The sequence below is a fragment of the Antechinus flavipes genome, chromosome 1 (assembly GCF_016432865.1).
Source record: "Antechinus flavipes isolate AdamAnt ecotype Samford, QLD, Australia chromosome 1, AdamAnt_v2, whole genome shotgun sequence".
NCBI lineage: Eukaryota > Metazoa > Chordata > Mammalia > Dasyuromorphia > Dasyuridae > Antechinus > Antechinus flavipes.
This window is the reverse complement of record NC_067398.1, coordinates 454115796-454135622: the sequence shown is the minus strand read 5'-3', so window position 1 is coordinate 454135622 and position 19827 is coordinate 454115796. Positions and strand designations below refer to the sequence as shown.

The window sequence follows — 19827 nt, the reverse complement described above, 5'->3', positions numbered from 1 at the left end:
CTAGTCCTAGGGACATTTTCTTAAGAAACTCAGTGATACTTCAATCAATTTCTTTTTCTAAAATAGTTATTTAGATTTTCTATTTCCTCTTCTCTTAATTTGGGTCATTTATATTTTTTGCAAATAATTATTTATCACATTTAGATTGTCAGGTTTATTTCCAAATACTTGGGCAAAATAAAACCTAATGATAGCTTTAATTTTATCTTTTTTAGTGGCAAATTCACTTTTTTCATTTCTAATATTGTTCATTAGGTTTTCTTATTTTAAAAGATAAGGTAAACAGATAGAGATCAGTTTAGCTCTGTGGTCCCACTTTCTGGGGAGGTTGTCCAGTCTGAAATCCAAGTAATGTCAACCCCCTAAGAGCCACTCTTTAGAAGTCTTAAGCGGTCATACTTTGCCATGACCTGTCAGAAATTCCAGTCATGTCCCTGAGGCTAAATTATCCCTATAAAATCTACTTATGGGCCAGCCTATGGCTGCTGCCTCTTTGGGTCAGTCTGCCTTGTGGTATCTTTCTCCTTCCACTTCCCCATTCCCTCTTGCCATGTGGCATCTCTCTTAACTCCACTATGCTTCTCAACCTCATTTCTCCTACTTACATCTAACTAACTCTTTTAGGATACTAAATTCCTTTCAGGATTTAGCCTGCCAGACAAGGGCATGCCCCAGCCTCCTGGAGTTCTCTCTTTCTATTGGGTAATTGTGAGTTCCACTAAGGAACTTGTTTTTTAATATGCTCTCCCAATTCTATTTCACATTTACCATTCTCAGTGTGTATTTTATCCCTTCATTTTGTCTGTAACTCACTCCCCTAAATAAATCTACCTTTTGCCAAAGAGAATGGCCATTATGAATTCTTCACAACTGAACCATAACTTTTTGGTGCCTGCCATCTTCTGAAGTGTCTACGTCACCCATATCATTTTGGTGCTTGAACCATGTCATTTAGATATATAAAATTTTTCCTGAGTACTGCTTTGACTGCATTCTACAATATATAGTATAATGTCTTACTGTTTGTTGTTATTCTCTTTGATGAACTTATTGATTGTTTTTATGACTTATACTTTGACATACTCATTCTTTAAAATTAGATTATTTAATTTGTTACTTTTAAATCTATGTTTCCATTGAATGTTGAATGTAATTGTTAATTGCATTATGGTTTGAAAAAGAAACACTTAATATTTTTGCTTTTCTGCATTTGGCTGTGAGGTTTTTATGCCCTAATTCATGGTCAGTTTTTGTGAAGGTGCCACATATAGCCAAAACAAAAATACATTTCTTTCTATTCCCTTTCACTTTTCTCCAGAGATATATGATATTTAACTTTTCTAAGATCCTCTTCATCTTCTTATCTTTTTTCTTATTTATTTTCATGGTTAGATTTATCTAGCTCTGAGAAGGGGGACATTAAGGTTTCCCACTGGTATAGTTTTACTGTCTATTTCCTCCTATAATTCACTTAACTTTTCCTTTAAGAATTTGTATGCTATCCAATTTGGTGCACAAAAGTTTAGTATTGATGTTGTTTGTTTAATTTCTTAAAATTTATTTTTATTTTTATTAAATTTTATTAAAGTTTTTATTTACACAACATATGCATGGGTAATTTTTCAACAGTGACTTTTGCAAAATTTGCTGTTCCAAATTTTTCCCTCCTCCCCACCATCTCCCCTAGATGGCAGGTAATTCAAAATGTTAAATATGTTAAAATATATGTTAAATCCAATATATGTATACATATTTATACAGTTATGTTGCACAAGAAAAATCAGATCAAAAAGGAAAAAAAACCTGAGAAAGAAAACAAAATGCAAGCAAGCATCAACAGAAAGAGTGAAAATGCTATGTTGTGGTCCACATTCAGTTACCACAGTCTTTTCTCTGGGATGGTCTCTTCATGATTGAACAATTGGAACTGGTTGGAATCATCTCATTGTTGAAGAGAGCCCTCCATTGGACTTGATCATTGTATAGTCTTGTTGTTGCCATGTATAATAATCTACTGGTTCTGCTCATTTCACTTAGCATAAGTTCATATAAGTCTCTTCAGGCCTCTCTGAAATCATCCTGTTGGTTCTTTCTTACATTTTCTTCCATAACATCCATATACCATAATTTATCAGCCATTCTCTAATTAATGGGCATCCACTCCGTTTCCAGTTTCTTGCCACTACAAAAAGGGGTGCCACAAACATTTTTTGCATATGTGGGTCTCTTTCCCTCCTTTAAGATCTCTTTGGGATATAAGCCCAGTAGAAACACTTTTTGGGTCAAAGAGTATGTACAGTTTGATTACTTTTTGCGCATGATTCCAAGTTGCTCTCCAGAATGGTTGGATGTATTCACAATTCCACCAACAATGTATCAGTGTCCCCATTTTCCCACATCCCCTCCAACATTTGCCATTATCTTTTTCTGTCATCAGATGTATAGTGGTATCTCAGAATTGTCTTAATTTGCATTTCTCTGATCAATAGTGATTTGGAGTATATGACTATAAATAGTTTCAATTTCTTCATCTGAACATTATCTGTTCATATCTTTTGACCATTTATAAATTGGAGAATGGCTTGAACTATTATAAATTTGTGTCATTTCTCTATATATTTTAGAAATGAGGCCTTTGGATCCTTTGGATATAAAAATGTTTTTCCACTTTATTGCTTCCCTTTTAATCTTATCTACATTAGTTTTGTTTGTACAAAAACTTTTTATCTTAATAAAAATTATCTTGTGATCAATAATGAACTCTGGTACTTCTTTGGTCACAAATTCCTCTTCTATAGATCTGAGAGATAAACTATCCTATTTGTTCTAATTTGTTTATAATATGTTCAGTATTGATGTAGGCGCCTTTTAGCAAGATTTTTCCTTGCTTATCTCTTAATAAGATTTATTTTTGTTTATACTTTATCAGATTATGATTGCTGCCCCTTTCTTTCTTATATTATCTAAAGCATAATAGATTCTGTTACAGCCCTTTATTTTCACTTTGTATGGTATGTTTTTTGTTTTTTTTTTGTTGTTGTTGTTGTTGTTTTGTTTTTAGTATTTCTCTTCAAAGAGCATATTGTTGTATTCTGGTTTCTAATCCATTTTGATATTTACTTCTGTTTATGCATGAATTCATCCTATTTATCTTCATAGTTATGATAACTAAGTATGCATTTCCCTCCTTCCTATTTTCTTCATTTTTAATCACTTTCTCTCTTTTTTTACCCTGTCTCTCCTTAAAAATCTGTTTTGCTTCTAACAACTGCTTTCCTAAATCTAGCCTGCCTTTTATCAACCTCCTTTCTCTTATTTCCTTCCTTGTTTACTTTCTTATTAAGATAGATTTCTGTACCTAATTGAGTGTGCCTGTGTGTATATACCTATCCCTCTTTTAACCATTTGTAACAAATGAGAATGAACTTCAAGTACTGTCCACTCATTTCCTGCCCCTCCCCTCTAAAAGCTTTTCATTGTGTGCCTTTTTTATGTGAGGTAATTTCTCCTATTCTTCCTCTTACTTCTCTCTGGGCACTCTTCTTTTTCATCAATAATTTTTTTTTTTAATCCTCACAACATAATTAACTTACTACTGTATCCTTTGTTTTTGTAGTTCTTTCTTGATATAATAATGACCTAGTTCTTAGGAGCTACATGCCTTATCCTCCCATATAGGGTTGTAAATAATTTCACCTTATTTAGGTTTTTATGGTTTCTTTTTAAACTTCTCTTAAAGTTTTATATTTGAAAGTTAAAATTTCTATTCATTTCTGATTTTTTCATCAGAAATGCTTAAAGTTCTGCTTTTTAAATTTTTCCCCTTGATTATAATCCTAATTCCTTTGCTTTCTGGAATATATCCTAATCCTTCTATTTCATTCAAATGGTTTTTGCTAAATATTTCATGATTTAAGAGTGCCTTAATAATATTTAAGTGGTTTCTTTATTTGTGTTTGAAATATTTTCTTCTTTTACTCTAGAGCTCTTGAATTGGACTATAAAATTCCTGGGAGTTTTTATTTTGGGAACTCTTAGGCAATATGTAATGGATTCTTTGAATTTCTATTTTATCCTCTGGTTTTAGGATATTGGGGCAGTTTCTCATTAAATATCTTTAAGAATGTTTTTTTCCAGGTTCTTTGTTTATGACTTTTCATCCTTTGAAGGGCTGAAATTGTTGTTCAGTTGTTCAAACATGTCTAACTCTTTGTGACCCCATGGACCTTAGCACCCAATGCTGTCTGGGTTTTCTTGTTAAAAATGTTAGAGTAGTTTGTCATTTCCTTCTTCAGTAAATTATGACAAGTTTTGTGTTTTTTAGCTGTGAAGTATGTACCAGTTTCTTGACATCCTCAAACATAATTAATTTCTTTGCTTTTAATATTTTCGTTGATAGCAAAGAGTATCTCAAAATTGTTTTAATTTGTATTTGTTAATTATATGAGATTCAATATATTTTAAATGATTATTGAATTTTTCTCTTTTCTATAAATTCTGTTCATATTATTCATTTTTTTATCCATTGTACAAAGAGAATTCCCACTGTGACTTTTTGATACTTTATTATATAACTTAGAGGCAAATTCTTATTTATCATATTTGTAACAAATATTTTCTCAATATCTTATTTTTCTTTTAATTTTTTTAAATTAACATTTTACTTTTTTGTTGTTTGTAAATTGGATCTCTTTTTTTTTTAAACAAAACTTTTTATTTACAAAGCATATGCATGGGTAATTTTTCTAACATTGACCCTTGCAAAACCTTTTGTTCCAAATTTTCCCCTTCTTCCTCCCATCCCCTCCTCTAGCTGGCAGGTAGTTCAATACATGTTAAATATGTTGAAATACTTGTTAAATCCAATATATGTACACTATACAGTTATCTTGATGCACACAAAAAAATCAGATCAAGAAGGAAGAAAAAGAAAAAGTGAGAAAGAAAACAAAATGCAAATAAATAGCAACAGAGAGAGTGAGAATGCTATGTTATATTCCACCCTCTGTTTCCATGGTTCTTTCTCTGGGTGTAAATGGCTCTCTAAATCACTGTACAAGTGGAACTGATTTGAATCATCTCAATGTTGAAGAGAGCCATATTCATCAGAATTGATCATCGTATAGTCTTCTTGTTGCCATGTATAATGATCTCCTGGTTCTGCTCATTTCACTTAGCTTCAGTTCATATAAATCTCTCCAGGCTTCTCTGAAATCATCCTGCTAGTCATTTCTTACAGAATCATAGTAGTCCATAGCATTCATACACCATGATTTATTTAGCCATTTTCCCATTGATGGGCATCCACTCGGTTTCCAGTTTCTTGCCACTACAAAGAGGGTTGCCAAAAACATTTTTGCACATGTGGGTTCCTTTCTCTTCTTTAAGATCTCTTTGGGATATAATCCCAGTAGAAACACTGCTGGATCAAAGGGTAGGCACAGTTTGATAACTTTTTGAGGATAGTTCCAAATTGTTCTCCAGAATGGATGGATCCATTCACAACTCCATCAACAATATATCAATGTCCCAGTTTCCCCATATCCCCTCCACCATTTGTCATTATCTTTTCCTGTCATCTTAGCCAATCTGATAGATGTGTAGTGGTATCTCAGAGTTGTCTTAATTTGCATTTCTCTGATCAGTAGTGATTTGGAGCACCCTTTCATGTGGCTACAAATAGTTTCAAGTTCTTTATCTAAAAATTGTCTGTTCATATGCGCTGACCATTTATCAATTGGAGAATGGCTTGATTTCTTACAAATTAGAGTCAATTCTCTATATATTTTGGAAATGAGGTCTTTATAAGAAGTTTTAATTATAAAAATGTTTTCCCAGTTTATTGCTTCCCTTCTAATCTTATCTGCATTAGTTTTGTTTGTACAAAAGCTTTTTAATTTGAAATAATCAAAATTATCTATTTTGTGACAAATAATGATCTCTAGGTCTTCTTTGGTCACAAATTCCTTTCTCCTCCACAGTTCTGAGAGGCAAACTATCCTATGTTTTTCTAATTTGTTTATAATGTCATTCTTTATGTCTAAATAATGAACCCATTTTGACCCTATCTTGGTACATGGTGGTAGGTGTGGGTCTTTGCCAACTTTTTGCCATACTAGTTTCCCAATTTCCCAGCAGTTTTTGTCAAATAGTGAATTTGTATCCCAAAAGCTGGGGTCTTTGGGGTTGTCAAACACTATATTATCATAGTCATTGACTATTTTGTTCTGTGAACCTAACCTATTTTACTATTTCTTATCCAGTACCAAATGGCTTTGATGAGTGCTGCTTTATAATATAGTTTTAGATCTGATATAGCTAGGCCACCTTCATTTGCTTTGTATTCATTAATTCCTTTGAAATTCTTGACCTTTTATTCTTCCAGATGAATTTTGTTGTTATTTTTTTTTAGGTCTGTAAAATAATTTCTTGCGATTTTGATTGGTATAGCACTAAAAAAATAGATTAATTTAAGGAATATCTTTATTATATTTGCTCAACCTATCCAAGAGCACTTGATATTTTTTCTAATTGCTTAGATCTGACTTTATTTATGTGGAAAGTGTTTTTGTAGTTTTGCTTATAAAGTTCCTGAATTTCCCTTGGAAGATAAATTCCCAAATATTTTATACTATCAACAGTTATTTTAAATGGAATTTCTCTTTGTATCTCTTGCTGTTGGATTTTGTTAGTGATGTATAAGAATGCTGATGATTTATGTAGATTTATTTTGTATCCTGTAACTTTGCTAAAGTGGTAGATTATTTCTAATAACTTTTTAGTTGAATCTCTGAAGTTCTCTAAGTGTACTATCATATCATCTGCAAAGAGTGATAATTTGGTTTCCTCATTACTTATTGTAATTCTTTTAATCTCTTTTTCTTCTCATTGCCAAAGCTAGAATTTCTAATACAATATTGAATAGTAATGGTGATAGTGGGCAACCTCGTTTCACCCCTGATCTTATTGGGAATGGTTCTAGTTTATCCCCATTACATATGATGCTTACTGATGGTTTTAAATAGTTGCTACTGATTATTTTAAGGAATAGTCCATTTATCCCTATATTCTCTAGTGTTTTTAATAGAAATGGGTGTTGAATGTTATCAAATGCTTTTTTTTTTTTGCATCTATTGAGAGGATCATATGGTTTTTGTTAATTTGGTTATCAATATAGGCAATTATGCTAATAGTTTTTCTAATATTGAATCAGCCCTGTATTCCTGGTATAAATCCTACTTGGTCAAGGTGTATTATCCTAGGGATGATTTTCTGTAATCTATTTGCTAATATTTTATTTAAGATTTTTGCATCAATATTCATTAGGGAGATTGGTCTACAAATATGTTTCCCTGTTTTTGTACTATCTGATTTAGGTATCAGTACCATTTCTGTGTCATAAAAGGAATTTGGTAGGAGTCTCTATTTTTTCAAATATTTTACATAGTATTGGAGTTAATTATTCTCTAAATGCTTGGTAGAATTCGCATGTAAATCCATCTGGTCCTGGGGATTTTTTCTTAGGGAGTTGATTAATAGCTTGTTCTAGTTCTTTTTCTAAATTGTGACTATTTAAGTAATTTATTTCCTCTTCTGTTATTCTGGGTGGTCTATATTTTTGTAGTTATTCCTCCATTTCACTTAGGGTGTCAAATTTATTGGCATATATTTGAGCAAAGTAATTCCTAATAGTTGTTCTATTTTCTTCTTCATTGGTGGATAGTTCTCCCTTTTCATTTTTGAAACTAACAATTTCATTTTCCTCTTTCTTTTTTTCTAATCAAATTAACTAAAGGTTTATCTCTTTTGTTGTTTTTTTTTTTCATAAAACCAACTCTTAGTTTTATTTATTAATTCAATAGTTTTTTTAGTTTCAATTTTATTGTTCTCTCCTTTTATTTTTAGAATTTCAAGTTTAGTATTTGATTGGGTTTTTTAAATTTGTTCTAGCTTTTTTCTAGCTTTTAAATTGCAAGCTCAATTTATTGGTTTTCTCTTTCTCTATTTTATGCTAGTTAGCATCTAGAAATATAAAATTTCCTTTTATTACCATTTTGGCTGCATCCCACAAGTTTTAACATGTTGTCTCAATAATGTCATTCTCTTGGATGAAATTATTAATTGTGTCTATGATTTGCTGTTTCACCCATTCATTCTGTAGAATGAGATTATTTAGTTCCCATTTTCTTTTCCATTTATTTTCCCCTGGCCTTCTATTGAATGTAATTTTTATTGCATCATGATCTGAATAAAATGCCTTTATGCATTTCATTTTGAGATCTTTGTGTCTTAATATATGGTCAGTTTTTGTATAGGTTACATGAACTGCCAAGAAGAAAGTGTACTCCTTTCTTTTGGCATTCAATTTTCTCCAAAGATTTATCACAGCTAGTATTTTTAGTATTCTATTTACCTCTTTAACTTCTTTCCTATTTATTTTGGAGTTTGATTTATCTAGTTCTGAGTGAGCAAGATTGAGATCCTCCACTAGTATAGTTTTGCTGTCTGTGTCTTCTTGCAACTCTTTTAATTTCTCCTTTAGAAATTTAGATGCTACACCATTTGGTGCATATATTTTTAATAGTGATATTGCCTCATTGGTACCCTTTAGCAAGATATATTTTCCGTCTTTATCTCTTTTAATTAGATCAATTTTTGCTTTTGTTTTTTTCTGAGATCAGAATGGCTACCCCTGTGTTTTTTTTTTTTTACTTCACCTGAAGCATAATAGATTCTGCTCCAGCTTTTGCCTTTAGAGTGTATGTTGCTCTGCTTTACATGTGTTTCTTGCAAACAACATATTATAGGACTCTGGCTTTTAACCCAGTCTTCTATCTGCTTAACTTTTTATGAGAGAGTTCACCCCATTCACATTTATGGTTAAAACTACCAATTCTGTATTTCCTGCCATTTTATTAACCCCAAATTTTTAACCCCAAATTATACTTTTCTCTTTCCTTTTCCCATTTTGCTCCTCCCTATTATTTTACTTATGAACACTACTTTCCTTAAGTAGTCCTCCCCCTTTAGAGACCCCCCCTTTCTTGTACCTTTCCCCAACTATTTCTGTTTTCCCTTCTATTTAGCCTACCCCTTCCCTTTTCCCCTTTCCCCTCCTTCTTTTCTATAAGGTGAGAGATGTTTCTCAGTGAAAACAAAGAACTAATATTCTTTCTTTGAACCAAATATGATGAGAGTAAGATTCAGACGATATTTGTCATCCTCCCTTTTTTCCCTCAGTTATAATAGGTTTTCTTTGCCTCTTCCTGAAATGTAATTTCCCTCATTTTATCTCCACTTTCCCCTTTTTTCTATTACAATCCCCTTTCTACCTCTAGTTTCTTTTTATATTATAATAGTAAAATCAGATTACATATGTATTCTTTATGTATATCCATAACAGAAATACAGTTTTTGAGAGTTTTTTTTTTCTTTATATCTTTATATGCTTCTCTTGAGTTTTATATTTGGAGATCAATTTTTTTTTTGTTTAGCTCTGGTCTTTTCATAAAAATAAATGGAATTCACCAGTTTCATTGGATGTCCATCTTCTTCCCTGAAAGAAAATGCTCAGTTTAGCAGGGTAATTTATTCTTGGCTTCATTCCAAGTTCCTTCACCTTTCAGCATATCCAATTCCAGGTCCTTCCATCCTTTAAAGTGGAAGCTGCTAGGTCCTGAGTAATCCTTATTGTGGCTCCTTGGTATTTGAATTATTTCTTTCTGGGTACTTGTAATATTTTTTCCTTGGTCCAATACTTCTGAAATTTAGTCATGATATTCCTTGGGATTTTTATTTTGGTGTCTCTTCCAGGAGGTGCTCAGTGAATTTTTTCAATGGTCATTTTACCTTCTGATTCTATGATATCCGGGCAATTCTCTTTGATGATATCCTGAAAGATAGTGTCTAGGAAGATAATGTCTAGGCTCTTTTTTTCATCATGTATTTCAGGGAGTCCAATAATCCTTACATTGTCTCTCCTAGATCTATTTTCCAGGTTGTTTTTTTTCCCAATTAGGTATTTTACATTTTTTTCCTATTTTTTCATTTTTTAAAATTTTGCTTGACTGATTCTTCTTGTCTCATTGAGTCATTCATTTCCATTTGTTCAGTTCAGAATTTTAGTGAATTATTTTCTTCATTTACTTTTTTTTTTACTCCTTTTTATATTTGTCCAATTGAATTTTTAAATGAGTTCTTTTGTTCCATGGAATTTTTTTCCATTTCACAAATTCTGTTTTTTAAGAAATTATTTTCTTTTTATATTTCACAAATTCTCTTTTTCTGGGAGTTGCTTTCTTTTTCCATTTTTATCAAATCTATCTTTTAATGAGTTATATGCCTTTCTCCAACTCTCTTGCAAAGTTTTCATTTTCTTTCCCCATTTTTTTTTCTAGCTCTCTCTTAACATCCTTTTTAGTTTCTTCTAGAAGAACCTTGTGAGATGGGGAATAGGTTATATCACCTTTTGTGGCTTCATCTGGAGACACTGCACCTTTATTCTCCTCAGGGTTTGAAATCTTCTTCTCTTTCACTATAAAAGTTGTTCTATCATCAGAGTTCTCTTTAATTTTTTACTAATTTTTTTTTTTTTAGGTTAAGGTCTGCTTTTAGGGTGGGGAGGTTTTCCAAGTTTCCTCCACAAGCAGTGGCTTTCTCTATAAGCAGCCATGCCTGTGCTGGGTCAGTGTTAATTCACTCTGGGTGCTGGATGGGTGTGACCAGGTCCCATGAGATTCTGGCATTTTGGGGTTCACTATTGATCTTTTATGTTTGTGTTGCATGTTTTATAACTTCTCTGCTGATCTACTGGCTTGCAACCAGGGCAGAGTGGCCAATACTGCTGTATATTCCTGTAGATATTCCTCCATGCAGAGTCTCCACCACTGGGCAGAGTCCCCATCCCTGGGCAGAGTTCCCACTGGCCACAGAGTCTGTACTGCCCCAGAGTCTGTACTTCCCCAGACTCTGTGCTGCCTTTTGTGCTCAGCTGCTTGCATTTGGCTTCCTCCTTCCCATTTCCGATTGAAACAGACTTTTTCTAGCAATCTTCAGAATTCTCTTCTGCTGATTTGTTGCACCCCCAATATTTATGGGTTCTGCCCATCCAGAGCTAATTTAGAGGCTGGATTTCCTAAGTCTGATGGTTGTAAGTGAAGGTCAGAAAGAAATGTGTGTTTGTCTCTGCCATCTTGGCTCCACCTTGTAAATTGAATCTTAATGTAGTAAAGCACACATATAATATTCCTAGCACATTTTTTACTGAGGCAATTGGGATTAAGTGACTTGTCTAGGGTCACACAGCTAGGAAGTCTCAGTCTCAATTTGATTCCTGACTCCAAGGCTGATGTTTTATCAACCACTGTGCCATCTAGATGTCCTTGATATCCCTGATACTTAATGTTACTTGTTGAATCAAAAATTATCTTATAAATTCTTTATTGTATATTGTTTATTTTTATTATCACAGATTTTTGTCTGTCATCTAGCTGGAGTTCATTGTAGTGTATAATATAAGAATGGGGTACATGATATTTGCCTATTTTTCTATTATAATAAATTGCTCTCCACTTTTAAGTTTTTTTTTTCTATTTACTTATGATCTTGAGTTCAATAAAAATTGTTAAACATGAATTTGTGATATATCAGCATAGACCTGATAATGTAAAACAGACTTAGATTTAAAAGGATATTTAGCAGAAGTTAACAGATTTGATACAAGAATATTTTAAAGCATTCATCTAAATTATGAAGATTACCTTTTAAATGCTTGTGAATGCACAATAAAAAAAGGAGAATAAGCCTACCTATTGAATGGTTTTTTTTTTTTTGTTGTTTGTTTGTTTCCTCATTGCTTTTCCATTATAGTGAATTTGTATCCTGGTTGTTGGAGATTGGTGAGATTCATAAACCTGAAGAAGGAGTTCATTTGGGACAAGCATTATTAGAGAATGGAATTATCCACCATGGTAAATATATTTTAAAATGATATCTTCTTGAAGTTTTTCATTCAGGTATACTTCCAAGGTTATCTCTATAATGAGTAGTTAATCTCAATTCTTCTGTATTTGTGTTTATAGTATATGTAAATATTTATGGTTATCTCATGTTTTGTGGTTTTAAAATAGTTAAATAATTTAAGAAGAGATAAACAAGGGAATATGTACAATGAAATATAAATATCAAGGTGTCAGCACATGGGATATTTAAGTATAAATATATTAAAATAACTTGATTTTCAAATTTTTAGTTCCTCTTCCTATTTAAAGAAATATCTAGAAAAAATTGAAATCATATTAACCAGATTGATTTATTTCTTTATTCCATTCTCCAGGTAATTCTTTTATTTTTAAAAATCTTCTTACATGTTATTTTACTCATGAGATTTTAAGAAGTTTTTTGTAGTAAAATGGAATCCAGAATAAGTAAAAACATTGACCTGATTACAGTAATATTATTTTTTCCATTCAATAGATTTTGAATTTTCTCCAATAAGTCATTGATACCATACCAAAAAAGTATTGGCAAGTGTCCCTGCCTGTAATTATGTTCTGTTAGTATCTCTAGTCTGATCTATGAGTTTTGGCATTTATTTATTCTTGCTAAGTATAAAATCACCAGGCCATTAAAAATTTTTGTATTTCTACTGCAAAATGGAGTGATTGACTCCAAAAATGAGTAATATTTTGTATGTTATAATCAGGTTTTCCTTAGAACATGGAAACAAAATAAATCTTATAGATTGAAGGGCTATCTGCAAATCTATCTTGAATTGGACTTTGTGAAACTCATGGTTAATTGAAATCTGTTCAAAATTTAATGATTTAGAAATCATTGTAGGAAAACAACTAGATTATAAAAGCTATTTTTCTTAAAATTGAGGACTAGCAGGGAAGAATTTGGAACAATGGGTAGAGTTTCATCAAGGCACATGTAGGCTTTATATAAGGAAATACTATTCCAAATTACTATTATGCCAAAATGGAATATGTGAGACCAGGAAGTAACAGGTTCTTCCTTATTAGAATTTTTCAAGCAATTTCTGGTCAACTTCTTGTCAATTATACTATAGAGGGATTTCTTATTTAGATATAATGTAGCTACTTAATCTTGGAGGTCACAATTTTGAAATTATATGAAATTCTTTTTATAATTATTTAGTATTTTATTTGCATGATAAAGGTAAAATAATATTTAACAGTAAATAAACTATGGATTGGTTAGAATAAAGAATGTTTGTTGAAAGTGAGTTTCTGGTTTCATGTCAAAGATAGATTTTTAGTTTCTCCTTCTCCCCCAAACATCAACTTGGCACTCAGATTTCACAATCCCTTTAGTTAAATCTTCTTGATCTCTCATTCCAGTCTTTATATTTCAATCTTATTTTAATGAAAGCTTTGATTTCTTATTTGTAGGCTCCTAGGCACCTCTTGAAAAACAGCTCCTTCTTTTCTGCAAACAAATTTATTGTGGGTCATCAAACATGAAGGCAGTTTCCTTGCATTTTTTTTCTTCAGCATCAAAATTTTGTATCTCTACATTCTTCCTCTACTTCTGTTCAAATCATTAAATCATTAAACAAGCAGAAAGGACACTGTACCAAGTATAGGGGATTCAAAGATGAAAGTGAGTTAGTTTTTCTCCTTCAAGGAACTTTTACTTAAAAAAAATTGTATTGATATTGTTTTTACATTTCCTAAAATTCCTCAAATCTCTTTCTCCTCACCCACAGAGCCATCCATAAATTAAAAAAAAAAAGAAATAAAGAAAGAAAGGGAAAAAGTCATCCACAACAATTAATGTATTGGAAAAAAATCTGACAATATATAACTTCCATATTTATGGGTCCCCTCACGTATACAAAGGAAAGGGAGTGGGTGAATTTTAGGAGCCAAGCTTGTTTTTCATGATTTCCAACATTTGTTTTTAATTATTTTGTGGGGAATCTATATTTACATTGTTGAAGTTGCACATATTATTTTCTTGGCTCTGCTTATCTTACTGTGTATTAGTTCATATAAGATTTTCAATAACCTGTGTCCTCATAATATTTGATGTTTCTTGCAGGATATCCCACTTGTTTGGCTACTCCCTAGGGATATGCATTCTTCCCCCCCCTCAGTTCTTTGTTACCACAAAAAGTGTTGCTATAAGTATTTTGGTGTATCGAAGACCTTTAAAAAAATCAATGACGAGCTCTCTTCTAAAGAAGATGAAAAAACATTCCTTGTTAGAATCAATGTTTTCATCTTAGCTTTTAATTCCATTTCCTCCTTCTCTGCAATTTTACCAATATTTTATCTTTCATCTTTAATGTATTCTGCCTGTCCTGTCTATAGTTTTAGACCTTCTTAGTTTAAAAAAAATCTTTTCTTTAGAGTGCTATATACTTATTGAAAGGTGTTTTCTACTTTTCTAATCCGTGTATTATAGCCATAAAGAACATCAATTAATTTCCTCTCTTCCCTAACTCCTTTCAAATGACATGTTCCATAACTTTAGGCTAATTAGAAGAACACAGCCATTTAGGGGAAACATAAATAAGAGTATTAAGATTCAAAGTAGGGAGTAAGGATCTGTCTGAATTGATCTTTGGGATGATGGTGATTTTTTTTTTTTAACACAGGGAATTCGCTGGAAGGTTTTTTTTCTTTTTTTTTTTTGGGGGGGGGGAAGGGATAAACTGTTATAACTTCATGAATGGTGAAAGGTTTTGAAATTTTAGAGTTCCTGGCCCAAGTATCCCAATTCCAATAGGACTCTGAAAATATAAAATATTCTATACTATCTAGGATACAGTTAGAAATAATATTATTGCTTTCCAAATACATAGTTTGTGAGTGAATTATGATTAATAATATTTAAAATAACTATTTAAGTTAATTATCAGATTGATGAATAAATTTGGATTGGGATTAAAAATTTCCCCAATAATTAGTAGAGATCTCAATACTGTGTTTCTAATGAATATATGTCTTTCCTTCAAAGAGAGATCTGGGCATATGCACGATTGCATGTGTGTTTATGTGCATGTTTGTGTTTATTAGATCTAATAAATCAACACATTCTATTGGTAAAATAAAAAGACTTTGACTATAATATTCTCATTCTGCTAGAGAACATCAGAAATCAGGATCAATGGCAATTCATTGCCTTTATTTTATATCTAATTACTCACTATTCTCTTCTTTGTAATGGGATTTCTGTCCCAACCACATGATTGAAACTTTTTCATGACTGAAAATTTTTTTTAAAGCTTACCAATGACTTGCTAGTTCACAAATGAACAATTTTATTTTTTTTCCATTTCAGCTTCTCTGCAACTTTTGATCATCCTGCCCTTTCTTAAAGTTCTTTCTCTCTTTTTAATTCACATCTCTGAATTATCTCTATTCTCATATTGATGGTCTTTGTTTTCCTCCATTGACTTCTCTTCTTCCCCTTCTTTCAACATGGGCACTGTCTATGGTTCTGTCTTCAATCTTATCCCCTTCTTCCTGCCCCACCTCCCCTTTTCGCATATATTCTCCCTCTGAGATTTTTATGACTTTAGTGATCACTATTAATAGATTTCCCAAATTTGTATCTCCAATCTGAATCCCATTCTAAAGTCTAATTTTATATTTGCAGAAGTGAATTAGTTAATCTGGTTATTCTGAAACTCAACATTTCTAAAGCAAAATTCATTATCTTATTCCCCAAATGAGTTCTACCTACTGAATTCCTTTTTTTTTTTCTAATAGAATCAGCATCTTGGTAGTCATCAGGCTTAAAAAGCTGGACTCATGCTTTATAATTTTTCCCTCTTAACTACTATATACACACATGAAGTCATATTGATGCTATTTCTTACATCTGTTCTTATATTTCTATTTCTGTATTATCAGAATAATTTAGATCCTCACAATCTTTCATTGGGACTGTTTAAATAACATTCAAGTAAATTACAAGTAACTCAAGTCTCTACTTTCTTTAATCCTTTCTATATACCATTCTCAGAATAAAATTTCCTAGGCACAGATCTAATCATATTATTCACAGGATTGTAAGATTTGGGGTGGAGGGGGAAGAAATGGAAAGATCATCTAGTGAGTCCAACCTCATTTAATAGATGAGGAAAATGATAGATAAACTGAGATCTGAGTCCAAGTATTCAAAGTACAAATATAGTATTTTCCTTACTACATTGAATTTTTTGCTCATAGTTTTAATTTTTCTTCATATCCTACAAAATTAAGTCCCTACTCCATGTGGGATTCAAGACATTCAAAATGTAACTGAACTTACTTAGTTATATAGTACTGCTACCATATAATCTGATATCCTCAGCCTGATTCAATTCAATTCAATTAAACAAATGCACATTAAGGGATCACTTTCTACAAGATACTATTGATTTTTTTCCTTTACAATTATATAATATTTTATTTTTTATGGTTCTTAATATATCCTACTTTAAACTATTTGTGGATCTATGTTTTTCTCTTCCTTATCCCTTCCACACTAGTTTTAAAGTTATTTGAGTGAAGGAACCATATCTTACTCATATTTTTATTCTCATGATATTAAGTAAATATTTGTTGATATTGATTGAAGTGAATTATATTGAAATATGAATACAATGCATTTTCCCAAAATTAGTTGCAATGATAATTTAAAATTGCTTTTGGGGAGTTGAAACTTTTAAGTAATGACTATAGTTGTCATAATAGGAGTCAATTGGTGGTGTAATGCTTAGTGTTGCTAAGATTTTTTTTCTTCCATAGTTTGATTTCACTATGGTGTACTATCCCTTTCTGGGAATCACCATTCAGAATTTCAAATTGAATGCTGAAGATGGTCAGAGGAAATTTATGTTGGAAAAAAATTTTTGCCTATAGAAAGCTTTTTTTTTGCCGAAGAATTATCTTCAGATATTTAAATTTTTTCACAAAATCCTTTAATTACCATACAGAGTTAAAAAAATACATTATACGGTTTCACAATAAAAGAATAATTACATTAGAGTATAGAAACATAAGCCAGACATGCTACTTTCATTAGTATGTGGTCCCAGCTGTGTTTTAGTGAAAATAGAATTCTTAAAATAAAGTTGAATGAACCATCTGTTTTAGAGAGAGTGAGCAAGAAAAGTTGGCTATTATTGTTAAAATTCACATTGCAAATATTGCTGAGAACTTCACCAGAGGCAAGACTTAGTACAGTGGATATTGTTTCCTTGAGCTCATATGCTCTTTCTGTGGTATTTAGAAAGAGTTGGTTTCTTTCTTCTTACTTTGTTCAACATGTTCTGAGCACAAATGCTTCAACTCATTACATGGGAACTCAGAAACTTAATGATAGGGTTGCATTGTTGAGTTAGTGGCAATACTGAGAAAATGAAAACATTTTTCACATCAGAATGACATGAGAATCTCCCAATTAATTAACTAGGTACTTTGCTACTATATTATGTATGGCAGCAAAATAGAAAGGAGATAAGTAAAGGTGAAAATGGTTCTGTATTCAGACTTTTGTACTGACAAAGATTGCCAAGTACTGCTTAAGCCAAGGGGAAAACATGGAAGGTCTTCTTGCACCACTCCTCAGAAGAGACTTAAAGTAACTGCATGGTTGTATAGAGGGCCAGTTACTTGATCTCAAAATGTCCTGGCATTTTGACAGAGTTTCATGGTAGCATTGTAAATACCTTATGAGAATAGGAAAAATAATTGGAAAAAAATAAAATCACTGACCTTGAAAAATGGCATGGAAACTCAAAAAATTTCTTTGGATTTTTTCTCTTTTATATTTTTCTGCTTTCTGGAATCCCTTTATTTTTGTCCATGGAGGAAGTGCCAGAGGTCCATGGGAGTCTACCAGTTAAACATTTCTCTCTCATTTATATGCATTTGAGGAATAAAAATGACTTGGGGGAAATAGATAAATCTTTAGAAATTTATTTGTATTAAACCCATCTTTGGAGTTTGATCCATCTCAGCCAAGTGTACCCATATGGAACTCATGTTCCTTAGTGGTTCAGATAACTTTCTTTCTTTCTGACATTTCAGGCAAGTAACCAAAGACCCTAATCTTCCATTTAGGCAAGAACTAGAGCTCATTGAATTAAATGATTGATTGTGTAAGTGTTTACCCTCCCCCCAAAAATATTTAAATATAAGTCATTTTAGTTTTAATTTAAAGTGTTTATTTTTCTTTTAAGAGCAGTGATCACTTTATGAGATAAGTTATAATGGAATTATGCAGCCTAGAGAAGAGAAAGCTGGGTGGCAGTTTAGTAATTTTCTGCAATTATGCACATGAAGAAGATAGATATATTGAAGTTAGAGATCAACTGCCTTTAGTTTTTTATTGAAAGGAGGCCAAGAAAATGGATTTATGCTAAAATATGAGGTGTTTAGCCTAGAGATTAAAAAAAAATCATAGTCAGAACTGTTAAGTTTTGGAAATAGGTTTTAAAGTAAGCTAGAGGTTTGTTGGAAGTTGTGACTAAAAGACTGAGTTGAGTGGGCGCACCCTGATAGGTGAATGAGCATTTAAATTCTTCCTTGGGTGTAAGAAGCAGCTAGTCATTTATTGAGTTCTAAATATATTTTTAAAAATCAATGGATTTTATCATTTTATGTATTAGAATAATTTTAGGAAGCATCTGCTACTAATTTGTAAAGGGATTTTGAATCAACTTTAAATTTAGGAATTTTTAAATTTATGAAAATAACCAATTATTTTTCTTATTATTTAACTTAAAATTGAAATGTGTTTTATTAAATTAGAAGTTTTGAATTTATGGATATACTTTATAATTAAATTCATATGGGGTTTAAAGTCTAAGTCTTTTTTAAAAAAGTATAAGGCTTTTATTACCAATTCAGAATATTAATACATGTTTTTTTTTTTTTTTTTTTTTTTTTTGTTGTTGTTGTTGTTCTCAGTTACTGATAAACATCAGTTCAAACCAGAACAGATGCTATATAGATTTCGCTATGATGATGGGACATTTTATCCAAGAAATGAAATGCAAGATGTGATTTCCAAGGTAATAAACTCTCCCAATCATCTTGCATTAATCATGGATTTGCCTGTTGTGATTCTCTACCAGAGCATACAGAAATTCTTCTAGTATGACAAATTCCTAAATGGCATATAAGAATAAATGTTTTTCCTTCTTCTAATTTTTTAATGCAATATGTATACATATCTACATACAAATTAAGATATAGATAGGTACAAATCAGCAATAGTACAAAGACTTTGGAACACTATAACTGCCAATGATTCCCTTCAGAAATTTTCTATTCAGAATATAGATGTGCATATTTAGAATGAGATTAACAATCAGTGTTTTATTGTCTGTGTTTAAAGCTATGAATTCATTTAGTATAGTTAATTTTTTCTAATTCCATAAAACATTTCTATTTTAGGAAAATATTTGAAATCCTTTGTCATTTACAAATTTATTCATAATACAATTTAAATTTTTCTAATTTTATTTAGAAATTTAAGTAATATTCTTTAATTCAAATAACTCCCAATTGTTTGAAGTTTGTGCCACTATATAAAATAATAAAATAATTTGTTATTGTTATATTCTTGGAGTGATCTTACTAGAGCTGAAATATCTTCATTTTATGCAGGGTGTAAGATTATATTGCCGCCTTCACAGTCTGTTTACTCCAGTGATAAGGTGAGACTAATTACTAAATTCTCAGAAATATTTATATTGTGTATTATAAAAATATTATTCATTTAGAAACTTTCATTTTTAAAAGGTAAAGGATTACAATTAAAAGAGTTTAGAATACATATCTGTTCTAATATAGTTAACTT

At 31.3% G+C, this 19827-nt stretch overlaps 1 protein-coding gene across 1 annotated transcript in view; it reads left to right on the top strand.

Annotated features, from left to right (window-relative positions):
- The window catches only part of PREX2 (phosphatidylinositol-3,4,5-trisphosphate dependent Rac exchange factor 2), a 463645-nt gene that overhangs the window by 187433 nt on the left and 256385 nt on the right, over positions 1-19827 (top strand). Inside the window, exons 11-13 of the mRNA XM_051970075.1 lie at positions 11869-11969; positions 18933-19036; positions 19635-19684. Coding sequence (XP_051826035.1) covers positions 11869-11969; positions 18933-19036; positions 19635-19684 — 255 coding nt within the window. The remainder of the gene's footprint in view (positions 1-11868; positions 11970-18932; positions 19037-19634; positions 19685-19827) is intronic.